This window comes from Malus sylvestris, chromosome 11, assembly GCF_916048215.2.
Source record: "Malus sylvestris chromosome 11, drMalSylv7.2, whole genome shotgun sequence".
Classification (NCBI taxonomy): Eukaryota; Viridiplantae; Streptophyta; class Magnoliopsida; order Rosales; family Rosaceae; genus Malus; species Malus sylvestris.
This window is the reverse complement of record NC_062270.1, coordinates 5,781,590-5,794,543: the sequence shown is the minus strand read 5'-3', so window position 1 is coordinate 5,794,543 and position 12,954 is coordinate 5,781,590. Positions and strand designations below refer to the sequence as shown.

The window sequence follows — 12,954 nt, the reverse complement described above, 5'->3', positions numbered from 1 at the left end:
TGCGGAATTTTGCATATTTATTGTAAGCCTACGAAATTTTGCATACTTGCTGCTCATTCATTAAGAGAAAAAGCTAGCACAAGTTACAGAAAAAATGTTTAATTGAGGGCATTTGGGTCTCTTCAAGAGTGATTTGGCTATGTATAAAATTTGCTATAACTTATAAGAGTTGACATTTATGAATTTGGGGTCTAAAATTTGGCCATATATGATAAAAACTCATTTTGATTGGTATCATTTGATTCATTTTGATTCAGTTTTGTTTTCTGGGCTGCATTTTGATTTCTTACAGCCCAATACAAAAGACAGGAAAGAGTTAAATGGGCTCAGCCCAAAACGGCTGAAAATCGACCCAAAAAGTTTTCAGAGTCAAAACTCAAAATTAGGAAAACTTGAACCAAATTGGAACCGTAAAAAATCCAGTTGGATCCCGGTTTGAAGTGTAAATCGAACCGAAGCGGACCATGCCCACCCTTAGGCGGGGCCTCTCTCTAAACTCTCTTTGCTATTTCGCGTATGTTTATTAATTTGATAATTGTTATGATGAACATCTTTCAAATTTAATCTACGACGCTTTCTTTAAAGATTGTATGCCTGCATATTACTTTCTACTAAATTTAATAATGTCTCACAAGCAAGGTTCTAAAAGTCGCTAGGCGCTAGTCGGGCGGCGGGCTGGGGCCTAGCGCCTAGGCGGCTAGGCGGGGCCTAGGCGGGCGCCTAGGCGGACTAGGCGGATTTAAGTAAATCTATCATATTTCATGTAAATAAGTGTCTGCTTCTGCTTGAAATATATATAATTTCATCATAAACTACAAAATAGAATGCATATACATCATGAAGTATTGGAACATAATGAAAACATGTGAAATAAGGATATAATGTTTGTTCATTCAAGTATGCAACAAGTCTCTTACAATTTATTGGAAAAAAACAAAATGCAAAATGAAAGTTATGTATTTTTTGTCTAAGTGAGTTGCAACCTAGGCGGGTCTAGGCGGGTGCCTAGGCGGGCTAGGCGGGTGCCTAGGCGGGCTAGGCGGGTGCCTAGGTGGTCTAGGCGGTGGGTTGGGGCCTAGGCATTAATCGGGGCGGTGGGCTGGGGCCTAGCGCCTAGGCGGCGCTAGGCGGAGATTTTTAGAACAGTGCTCACAAGTGAACAAGAATACACTAGACCGTAGTACTAAGTGGCGAGTCTTTTAGTTATTTATTGTACATTAATCGAAAAAGGTCAGAGCGTGTGCTTACACGCTAATTGATATAAATTAAGCATATTAAGCACAAAGTTAAAATAAGATTGGGTTGGCCATACTATAAGTATACAACCTGTTTCACCAGATTCTTCCTATTTCTTTTTTCTTACACCACTTCCACCACCAGATCGGCTTCTTTGTTCTTTTCTTTTCTCTGTGTCACATTTTGGAGGTTAGATATTGTACCATGGCTTTATGTGTCATACATGCGTCATATTCTGTGTCAATTTGTCATGAAAGTTTTCTTCTAATAAGTTGAAACTAATCACTCACTCTTATGGTTGTTTGGTGATTTCATTTTTATTTGTAGGTGAAAAGTCTTAAATTTCACTCTTGTAGATGGCTAATTCAAAATCAATTTATTCTCACATCCCTTAATATGAATATATCATCATGTTAATAATAATAAATAAGTGTGAAACATATACAATTTTGTGCCGCTAAAATAATGTCTCCAAAGCATCATCCATTTGAAAATCAAGAAAAGTTATATTTGTTTTTGTTGATACAACGATATATTTACATTAGGAATAAGAATAAATTGATTCGAATTCATTGTCCACAAGATTTGTATTGAACACTTTTCACTTATAAGTAAAAAAATAAATATCATTTCACTGCAGTAATATGTTGGCAGAAAGTTATATTTGTTATGCTTGCACTTTGTGGGTAATTGTTAAATTACAGGGTCTGGATAAAAAAAACAAATTCATCCAAGGGCCAAATCTTGTACTTTTTTTCTTAAAAAAAAATGGGAATGTTGGCGGCATCTGAAGGGAGTTAGTTTGCTTGTAGGACAAGGAAGGTCGACCGTCTGCCACGATATCCCAAACCCAAAATGTAGTTTTTGTTCTCATAGATTCTTCCTTTGATCAAAGGTAAATTCCAACAACCGATTCGTCTTCATGTTAAAAGGTAATATTTTTTGTTCTTTAATTGAAGAAGGAATTGTGTAACAGCCCGTCCTGAGATTTTTATCGGAATATGTGAAAAGACGAGTTTACCCTTGGACGTTAAGTTGTGTGGTGTATGACTTGTATCTAAGTTGAATTTAATTATGATTTCCTAAGTTTTTGGAACCACTTAGGAACTAAGAAAGACTAGATTGTGATAGGTTGGGGAGATTTGGTCCACACACTACACCTCACTTTTTCTCTCTCTCATTCTCGTGCCCTCTCTCTCTCTCAGACTCACACTCTCTCCCTCTTCCTCTCTTGTACGGACACAACCAGGAACCCATTGAATCATGGCAGATCGAGGGTATGAAGCACACCATTGTGTTCGTGAGGCTCATACGAGCTCGAAGATACCATTTTCAGGTAAGGACACCTTTGAAATCTCGTGAAATCCGAAACCTCGATTTGAGGTACTATTCATGCTCACGTAAAATGTTGGTTTTTGGGGAATTTTAAGGACATAGGAAGCTTTATGAGATCCTAAGGAAGTTCGGAGTGGTTCGTTTGGTAAAATTGGACGTCGGGATCGTGAGTTTCGAGCTTGGCCGGATTTTGTAGAATTTTCCCGGCGAGATCCCGTGGTTTTTTAGGCTTGAAAGAGGTATAAACTTGTTCTATTCCTTATGCTCTTCATTTTGGTATAAAGATCGTGAAAAATGGTGCAAAAATGGCCAAGATATAAGGATTAGAAAATTTTCCAGTTTTTCAGCGCCGGCAACGGTCGCGGGAGTTATGAGGAAGGAGACGACGGAATATTCCGTCAAGTCTGACGGAATATTCTGACGCCGTCAGTTAGTTTGGATGGATTATGCTAGGACTTAACGGAATATTCTCGATATATACCTGACGGCGTTGACTGAAGTCGTCAGCGTGCCTGGCATGTGCCTGCGCGTGGGCCGCGCGTCTAGCTGTGCCTTGGCCGGCGCGTGAGGGCGTATGGGTGGTTGAAAAAATAATCTAAAAATATGGGGATGATCCTGAGGTTGTGTAGGTCACTGAGGTATATTCATATACCAAATTTGAGCAATATATGAGAAGTTATTACCTATTGTTGGTCGTGTGCGTTAAATAACGTTTATTCGGTTATTATGCCTATAGGTGAGGCCTATTCTTAGGACGAGCGTAATCAATCGAGGCTCGGGGGCTACGACCCATCGACATATCTGTGAGTGGGCAGTATATATACACACACACTTGACGTTTTTCCCAGAAAACGTATTTAAAGGAAATGAAATTTAAATGCCATGCCATAAATGCCATGCATATACAATTATGTTTCGTGCATGAATTGATGTGTGATATCTTATATATATAAATGTAGTGCTGTGGAGGCACAGGTAAGTTCAGGTAAGCTGTGTTTGGTTAGGATGATTGATTTAGTCAGAGATATGATACAGGTCTGTTTATTATGTCACCCTTGCACTATATGCTCATATTGGATCCAATTTAAGTGCACAGTCTTGTCGTACAGACCTTAATTATGGTTCCGACTCGTAGGTGACTAGCGATTTATCGCCCGGCTATTATGAGAGAGTAAAATTGAACATAATTATATTACACTCAACCTTGTCGTATAGACCTCTTTTTAGTGGTTCCGACTTATGTGCCGTATATTGCCCTATAGGTCATTGTAGTGACTTCGGCTAGATTGACTATTGAGCTATAAATTCAGCCGTACATACCACCACATGGGTTCCGGCTAACATATCATATTTCTATGAAATTATTCTTACCTGAATTGTTTACTTTGTTATATCTTGGCATGACATGCATATGGTTATGAATGTGTAAAGCATGATTTGAAATGATATATTTATATACATAATTATGTATTCTATTTTATGAAAAAGTAACCATATACTTGTTTTACGGCGAGAGGTTAATATATTCAAAGGAAAACAAGGTTTTCATGTAACTGTATTTTACTGACCCACTCAACTTTGTTTTTCGCCCCTCCAGGTCTTAGGTAGCAGAGTTTGGTGGCCACGAGGACTTCAACGGTGTTCTGACAGAATCCGAAAAAGTAGGATTCATCTTCGGGTGTTGTATTTTAGTAACCGTCTTACTCGACTGCAACTAGACTCTCTTATTGCTCTGAAAGTGTATTTATACACTTAAACTCGCACTAGCATCCTTTCCGACTGGGATTGTTAGTTGCTTGGTTATAAATTGTTAGTATTTCTCTTACTCTTTATCACTTCCGCTTTGTGCACATGGCTACTTCACTCTCACGTGACGGCTATCACATCTCGACTTCGGTCGGGGTGTGTCAAACTGACTACAATATTTACATGTATTTAATATAATTAATATACGATGGTTGGATATAGTTCTTGTGTTGGTGGTACCAAAATAATATCCTAACTATATCACATTTTTCTCTTTTTCAAAAAGAAAAAAAAAAGGGCCTATGATCTAAGTAGATCACACTTTAATTAAAAAAATGACACAAATATTAAGTTTTCAATATGAAAAATATGATTAGCTAATATGTTCATAGAGTTTAGTCACTGAGTACTAGAGTATAATGATATTCTTCTTCATTTGTGAGGTTTTACGTTCGATTTTTGCCAAAGGCAAATTCGAGCGAAATTATTATAGCCAGCTCATTTTGAGGTTTAACTCACTCCCTCATCCTTTTGTGTAGATAATATTGTATGTATTAAAAAAAAATCTTCATAGAGTGTAACAAATAACGTCACAATCTAATACTATTTCTTTTCATTTGTAAGTAAGAGGTCTCGAGCTCAACTAAAAAAAATAATAATACCAAGTTCGATTTATGTTTATGACTACAATTTATGTAACTTGACTCAAATCCATTTCACAATATTCTAGTATAAAAACCAAAGAAGCTGCTATTTTATTTGAAATAAACGATATTATCTACACTAAGAGATCAGGGAATGAGTTGAGTCTCACAATGGACTGGCAATAATATGGTTTAAATTCGCCTTTGACGAGAATCGAACCTAAGACATCTAATTTATAAGTGAAGAGGAATGTCACTAGATCATAGTACTAAGTGGCAAGAAGCTGCTATTAAAACACTTTAAAAAAATTCAAAAGGTGGATTGCCTTGGTCAATAGGGTATTTCTCTTTATCCTAATACGTTCCGAGTTTAAATCATCCTCTTACTATAAAATTGTAAATAGTATAAAAAAATTATACTTACGAAAGATCTTTGATGGAGAGTAACTGTTGCGAGTTATACATTAGTTAAAATGTAAATAGTAGTTTATTGTCCCACATTGGTGAAGTACATATGTAATACCAATTGTAACTCCTATATATACTCCACTTTGGAGATTAATGAATATATAAGAAATTCCCAAATATTATCATATATTTTTGGTATTTACCATGTTTAGTTTAATATTGGTATTTACCATGTTTAGTTCAATATGGTATCAGAGCAGTTCGCTCTTGGTGACCTGTGTGCTTTAAATTTTGTGCCCACATTTTTCGTGATTTCCTCCATGTGGAAAAAAAAAAAAAAAAAAAAAGTGTCGTGCTACAGTGCCGTGAACAGTGGTCTTCCACATTGCGTGAACAGTGATTGCTACAGTCGTGAACAGTGATTGCTACAGTACTCTGGTAAATTGTTTTCATTCCGCTGCGTATCTTTTGTGCCTTTATTGTTCGTGATTTTGTTCAATGGCTCAATATAATCATAGTGTTGTTATGCATCTTGGTGGAACAAATAAATGGATAATTGATACTGGGGCCACTGATCATGTGACGAGTGACCCTAGAGTGTTTGATGAGTTATGTGATTATGTTTGTGATCCATATATTACTAGTGCAAATGGAGCACTTTCCCCTGTGAAGGGTGAAGGCACTATCTCTTTGACTCCAACCTTATCACTGGTCCGTGCTTTACTTGTTCCTGATGTTAAGTGCAATCTTTTGTCGGTAGGAAAACTTCTTGATACTTTATATTGTTCTGCTCACTTCTATCCTACGTATTGTTATTTTCAAGATATTCAAACTCAGAAGATAATTGGTTATGGTAAAAGGATAGGGGGTTTGTACATCTTGACTATGGAGGATACTGTTGTTTCCGGTTCAAATAATCATCAAGTTTTAAGTGCTAAAGTGGATAACAGACATCAAATTTGGTTGTGGCATCGACGATTGGGACATCCATCATTCAGTTATATGAAGCATCTATTTCCTTCTTTGTTTCGCACTTGTAGTGATTCAGAGTTCAAGTGTGAAACATGTGTCATGGCTAAGAGTCATCGTGCTTCCTTTCCTGTAAGTGATTCTAAAGCTACTTTACCATTTGATTTGATACATTCTGATGTGTGGGGTCCTGCAAAAGTTACTTCTAATGGATTCCGTTGGTTTGTTACTTTTATTGATGATTGTACTCGGGTAACTTGGGTGTTCTTGATGAAAAATAAGAGTGATGTTCCGTTACTTCTTCAAGAATTTTGTACAATGGTATCTACTCAGTTTCAGACCAAAGTTAAGGTCTTTAGGTCTGATAACGGAGGAGAATATGTGAATCACACTTTGGCATGTTTTTTCCTTGATCATGGTATTATTCACCAGACGACTACTCCGTTTACACCCCAACAAAATGGTGTGTCCGAACGGAAGAATCGTCAAATAATGGAGGTTGCTCGCTCCTTGATGTTAGATAAATGTGTTCCTAATCATTTGTGGGGTCATGCTGTTTTGGCTGCTGTGTATTTGATCAATCGTGTTCCAAGTCGGGTTCTTGATTTTCAGACACCGTTTGATGTGCTACAAAAACATGTTTCTCTTGTTTCTGTCTCAAAGCTTCATCCGAAAGTGTTTGGGTGTATTGCGTATGTGCATGTCTACTCTCATCAGCGGAGTAAACTTGATGCATGTGCTCTCCGGTGTGTCTTTATTGGATATGCTAACAATAAAAAAGGCTATAAGTGTTATCATCCTCCGACTCAAAAAACTTATATTACCATGGATGTCACATTTCATGAGGAAGTTTCGTATTTTGTGAAGCCCTCTTCCGACTCTCCACTTCAGGGGGAGAGGGGGAGTGAAGTGCAGATTCGAAGAGATGATATGGATGATGTGTTACAAACAGAGTTGGGAACATAACCTATTATTTTGCGTGATACTAATCAGTCGGCTACAGATGATGATCGGTTGCCTGCTGCTGATATATCTGATGAATTACCTTCTGATGATCGGTTGCCTGCTGCTGATATGTCTAACGAGTTGCCTGATGATGGTTCGTCCAGTAATGATTCTTCTAACTGTTTGGTACAAGATGGTGGCATACATGAGGTAAATTCTGACGATTCTTCTACTTATCAGTTGCCTCCACGAGCTAATCGTGGAAAACCTAAAGTACAATATGAGCCTGATATGCATGCCAAAGCCAAATTTCCTATCAACAATTATGTGTCTTCTCATCGTTTGTCCCAACCATATGCATCTTACATATGTCAGCTATATAGTGTATCAATTCCAACAAAATTGCAAGATGCTTTGTCTGACCCTAAGTGGGTTAATGCTATGAAAGTTGAGATGGAAGCTTTGGAAAAGAATTATACTTGGGATTTGGTTCTGTTACCAAACGGGAAGAAAGCCGTTGGATGTAGATGGGTGTTTACTATTAAGCACAAAGCAGATGGTTCTATTGATCGGTATAAAGCCAGATTAGTTGCTAAGGGTTATACTCAAACCTATGGGGTGGACTATCAGGAGACCTTTGCTCCTGTTGCCAAACTTAATACTGTGCGTGTTCTTCTGTCCTTGGCAGCAAACCAGGATTGGCCTCTGTTGCAGTTTGATGTTAAGAATGCTTTCCTTCATGGTGATCTTAAGGAGGAAGTGTATATGGATCTCCCACCTGGTATTGGAACATCTCCTGGAAAAGGTATTGTATGCAGGTTACGAAAGGCCTTGTATGGTTTGAAACAATCTCCTAGAGCATGGTTTGGGAGGTTTACAAGTTCAATGAAGAAGTTTGGGTATATCCAGAGTCATTCAGATCATACTTTGTTTCTAAAGCGACAGAATGGTAAGCTAACTGCATTGATTATTTATGTTGATGACATGATAGTGACTGGTGATGATCAAAAGGAGATACATCACCTTCAAAAGTATCTAGCTACTGAGTTTGAGATGAAAGAATTGGGTGAATTGAAGTATTTTCTTGGAATCGAGGTTGCACTCACATGGTATTTTTCTATCTCAAAGGAAGTATGTTCTTGATTTGTTAGCTGAAACAGGTATGTTAGATTGCAAACCTGTTGATACTCCGATTGAGCAGAATCATCGTCTGGGCTTATTTCCAGATCAAGTTCCAACTCATAAGGAACGGTATCAGAGGCTTGTGGGGAGATTAATTTATTTGTCTCACACTCGCCCTGACATTGCTTATGCAGTTAGTGTGGTAAGTCAGTTTATGCACTCACCTAGCGAAGCTCATATGGATGCAGTAACTCGTATTTTGAGGTACTTGAAGATCGCTCCTGGCAGAGGCCTGGTTTTCTCCAAGAATGATCATTTGAATGTCGAAGGGTATACAGATGCAGATTGGGCTGGTTCTATCACTGATCGGCGATCTACATCTGGATACTTTATGTTTGTGGGTGGTAATTTAGTTACTTGGAGAAGCAAGAAACAAAAAGTGGTGGCTAGGTCAAGTGCAGAAGCTGAGTTTCGTGGTATGTCTCATGGTGTATGTGAGTTGTTGTGGTTGAAAAAATTGTTGAGAGATCTTGGGTTTAAACACAAAGGTGCTATGAAACTTCATTGTGATAACAAGGCTGCTATTGAGATTGCTCATAATCCAGTGCAACATGATCGAACAAAACATGTGGAGATTGATCGACATTTCATTAAGGAAAAATTGGATGCTAGAATTATTATGTTTCCGTTTGTGAGATCTGAAGATCAACTGGCTGATGCTCTTACTAAGGCTGTGTCTAATAGTGCGTTTTCCGACTCGCTTGACAAGTTGGGCATGCGTGACATCTTTGCACCAACTTGAGGGGGAGTGTTGCGAGTTATACATTAGTTAAAATGTAAATAGTAGTTTATTGTCCCACATTGGTGAAGTACATATGTAATACCAATTGTAACTCCTATATATACTCCACTTTGGAGATTAATGAATATATAAGAAATTCCCAAATATTATCATATATTTTTGGTATTTACCATGTTTAGTTTAATATTGGTATTTACCATGTTTAGTTCAATAGTAACATCTAATTTTCTACAAGAGTTAATTGTGTGTCTTATATACAACGTGGCAAAAGCATGAGCACAGTGGTGATGTCAACGTTCACGCGGCGAGGGCACGGACAGGAGGAGCGGTTACTTGTTATTCATATCAATCTCTGGTTGGTGGCAGGGTGGTATGCTGGCAGTTACATTCAAACATGTTTTATTCTTTTTTTTTTTGAAACTTTTTGTCGGATGCTCCATTTTTATCGTCATCAGCTTCTCACAAATTCCGTTTTTATTTTCTACAACAGGATTAGAGGAAGGAAGTGTAATCTATTTTCAGTTGCATAACACGTACTGAAACATGGTTAAAAAAAAACTTCCTCTTGTTTGTCTTATTTTTGCATTGGTATATCAGAGACAAATTAATACATATGTTGATTGACCGACCGACCGTATGCCCAACTTTTGTACATGACAACGATGCCTAAAAAAGAAAAGAAAAAACCGAACTGTGAGAGAGAGAGAGAGAGAGAGAGAGAGAGAGAGAGAGATTGAGATGGAGGCTAAGGTATGGTGTTGGTGGGTGTGATTTGCAAATGTTAAATTAAATTTCAACAGTCCGTGTGATTTGTTCATGAGACTCAACCTAGTAAGCTTAGGAGGGGATCCGGTTCCCCGCAAAATGATCTACTTGGACGGAAACGTCCAAGTCTTTGAGAACATTGACCTCTTGTTTGACTACCCTGACTCCTACTTCTATGCGGCACTGGACTGGACTGCTTCTGTGAGAAGTCTTGGAGCCACAGCCCACAGCACAAGATTGGGCACCGCCAGCAGTGGCCCAACAAAGTCCAGTGGGACCTCACATTGGGCCCCAAACCTCCTCTTTACTTCAATGCTAGCATGTTTGTGTTTGAGCCCAGCTTGGTGACCTACCGTGACCTCGTCCAAACACTACAGACTTCTCGTACTACCGCTTTTGCAGAGCAGGTAATTCTCTCTCTCTCTCTCTCTCTCTCTCTCCATATTATTTAAGGGGAACCTCGACAATACGTGAAGAAAGGAGTTTTATTGTATCATTGTTTTTATTTGCTCAATCGGGTTATAAAATCTGAGTCCTGACATTGCAGTTATGTGCTTGTTTTTCGGCAGGATCTTCTGAACATGTTTTTCAAGGACAAGTTGGTGGCCCTGGCTCCACATTACAACCTTATGCTGCCCATGCTGTGGCATCACCCAGAGGCCGTTGAGCTTGACAGGGTCAAAGTTGTTAACTATTGTGCTAATGCGAGTTCTCGTTACAACCTTTAGTGAGTTTTGTAATATTATTGACGCACGTCCGTTCTTTTTAATCAACTAACTTGAGAGTGTGACATTTATATTTTTGGTTCAGGGTCTAAGCCATGCAGTTACACTGGGAAGGAAGAGAACATGGAGAGGGAAGATGTTAAGATGCTGGTGAACAAATGGTGGGAGATATACAGTGATGGCTCTTTGGACTACAAGAAGACTGTGACTTCAGCTGAGGCTGAAAAGGGCACAGACCAAGTTAACGTGAAGCCATCAGAAGCGGCATTTTCAGAGACTGGGGCTGTCGAATTCATCTCCAGCCCATCTGCTGCTTGATTATTAGGGCCCCTTGGGAGGCACTTTATGTTTGACGTCTGAGGACGTTCTGGTTTTTCGTTTGGTTTCAATACTTAAGGTTGCTTTAGTTTCATCAAACCAGTGGACAGACGTTTTGTTGGCAGCTTGTATGTAAAGAGTCAAGTAAAATTAGTTAGATGTGTGTTAAGTTTCTTATGTAAATAGATAGATTAGACAAGGATATAATTGTAATTAGAGCAGTGTACTGTCTATATATACACTGCTGCATACTGTAAGATTATTACATTGAATCAATATATGAGAGATATTTAGAAACTGTGAGTCTTGGCTTTCTACATGGTACCATCGCCAAACCGCCTCACGGCCTCTCTTCGATCCTGCAATTTTCTTCTTCGATCTTCCGCTCCTCTCTGATCGTCTTCTCCGACGTGATTGTTTGCGTCTGATTCAGATTCTTGATTTCTTTTTCTTGCATCTTGATGGCGTCTCCATCTGATTCTTCTTCTCCAATTGAGTCGGTGCCTCCTTCAAACCCTAATTCTTCTTCCCCAAATCTCAATACCTCTCAGATGTATCATTCTCTCACGATTCAGAACATTGGCAGTATGGTTCCGATCAAGCTCCGGCGATCCAATTATCTGCCGTGGCGGGCCTTGTTTGCTCCGATTCTTCGTCGCTACAAGCTTCTAGGGATTGTTGATGGCACTGAGCCCTGTCCCTCTCCCTTTCTTCCAGATCGCTCAATCAATCCACATTTTGAGCAATGGTATGAGAAAGATCAGAATCTGCTTATCTGGTTCAATTCGACGCTTTCTGAGGAAATCATTCCGTTCACCGTCGGTGTTTCCTCCGCTCGTGATCTCTGGCTCAAACTTGAGCAGCGTTTTGGTGGTGTCTCGGATGCACACATTCATCAATTGCGTTCGAAGCTTCAAAATATTCAGAAAGGCTCTCAATCCATGGCTGACTATCTTCAACAAATCAAGGAGATCTCAGATTCTCTCACTGCCGCTGGTGCCTCTGTCACCGATCATGATCTCATTGCTGCGACTCTTGCCGGTCTCACTGATGATTTTGAATCTTTCACTGATTCTATCTTACTTCGTCTTTCTTCTACCTCGTTGGATGAATTACATGGCTTGTTGCTCACTAAGGAGTTATCCATGGAGCGTCGCAAGAAATCTTCTTCTTCTGAGCCTTTTCATGCTTTCTCTGTGCAAAGCCAAGCGCCTCTCCTTCCTACACCACCACCACACGCTCTGGTTGCTCCAAATCCTGGCGCATCACCACTTCAGAATTCTTTTCGGTATAATTCTACCAGAAGCTACACTCGTGGCTCTAACCGAGGATTTTCCCGTGGTTCTAATCGCAACTACAATCGTGGTTCCAATCGTGGTAATTTCAACTCTGGTTTCAATCGAGGATCTTATAATTCTGGATTCAATCGTCCTGCTTCTTCTTCAGGTCACAAAACTTCTTGTCAAATTTGTGGTTCTACCAGTCATGAAGCTCTTGATTGCTTCGACCGAATGAATCCAGAAATCTCAGGCAAGTTTTCTCCAGCTAAACTTGCTGCCATGTGTGCTCATTATACTGCAAAGTCCTCCAATTCTTGGCTCATCGACTCGGGTGCTACCTCTCACATTACGAATGATATATCCAATATCCAATCTCCTACTCCCTATCATGGTGAAGACAAGGTGTACATCGGAGATGGTAAAGGTCTGTCTATAGATCATATTGGCACATCTATTTTACATACTCCTGCTCACTCTTTTAAACTGCACAATGTTCTTCATGTGCCTCAAATGCAGCATAGTCTTCTCTCTGCTTATCAGTTTATTAAAGATAATGATTGTTCTTTGACTCTTGATATTAATGGATCCTCTGTCAAGGATCGTTTTACGGGGAGGACGCTTTTGCGGGGCCAAGTTAAAGATGGATTCTTTCCGCTTCA

The 12,954-nt window shown here is 39.2% G+C and overlaps 1 protein-coding gene and 1 pseudogene across 1 annotated transcript; both read left to right on the top strand.

Annotated features, from left to right (window-relative positions):
* The first annotated feature begins 2,499 nt into the window (after positions 1-2,499).
* LOC126589360 (uncharacterized mitochondrial protein AtMg00810-like) lies at positions 2,500-9,208 on the top strand. Its single transcript, XM_050254630.1, has 5 exons — positions 2,500-2,572; positions 2,667-2,737; positions 7,332-7,437; positions 8,275-8,314; positions 8,361-9,208. The coding sequence occupies exons 1-5, from the start codon at positions 2,500-2,502 to the stop codon at positions 9,205-9,207; spliced, it is 1,137 nt and encodes a 378-aa protein (XP_050110587.1). The 3' UTR covers position 9,208.
* Positions 9,209-10,071: 863 nt separating this feature from the next.
* On the top strand, positions 10,072-11,027 carry LOC126589413 (galactinol synthase 2-like; annotated as a pseudogene).
* Positions 11,028-12,954: the final 1,927 nt, after the last annotated feature.

Excerpts from the sequence above, each read along its gene's own strand:
- LOC126589360 (XM_050254630.1), top strand. The coding sequence starts at position 2,500 with ATGGCAGATCGAGGGTATGAAGCACACCATTGTGTTCGTGAGGCTCAT. Across the intron at positions 7,438-8,274 it reads TAACGAGTTGCCTGATGATG|TGACTGGTGATGATCAAAAG; the intron begins GTTCGTCCAGTA and ends ATGACATGATAG. Across the intron at positions 8,315-8,360 it reads GAGATACATCACCTTCAAAA|TATTTTCTTGGAATCGAGGT; the intron begins GTATCTAGCTAC and ends GGTGAATTGAAG.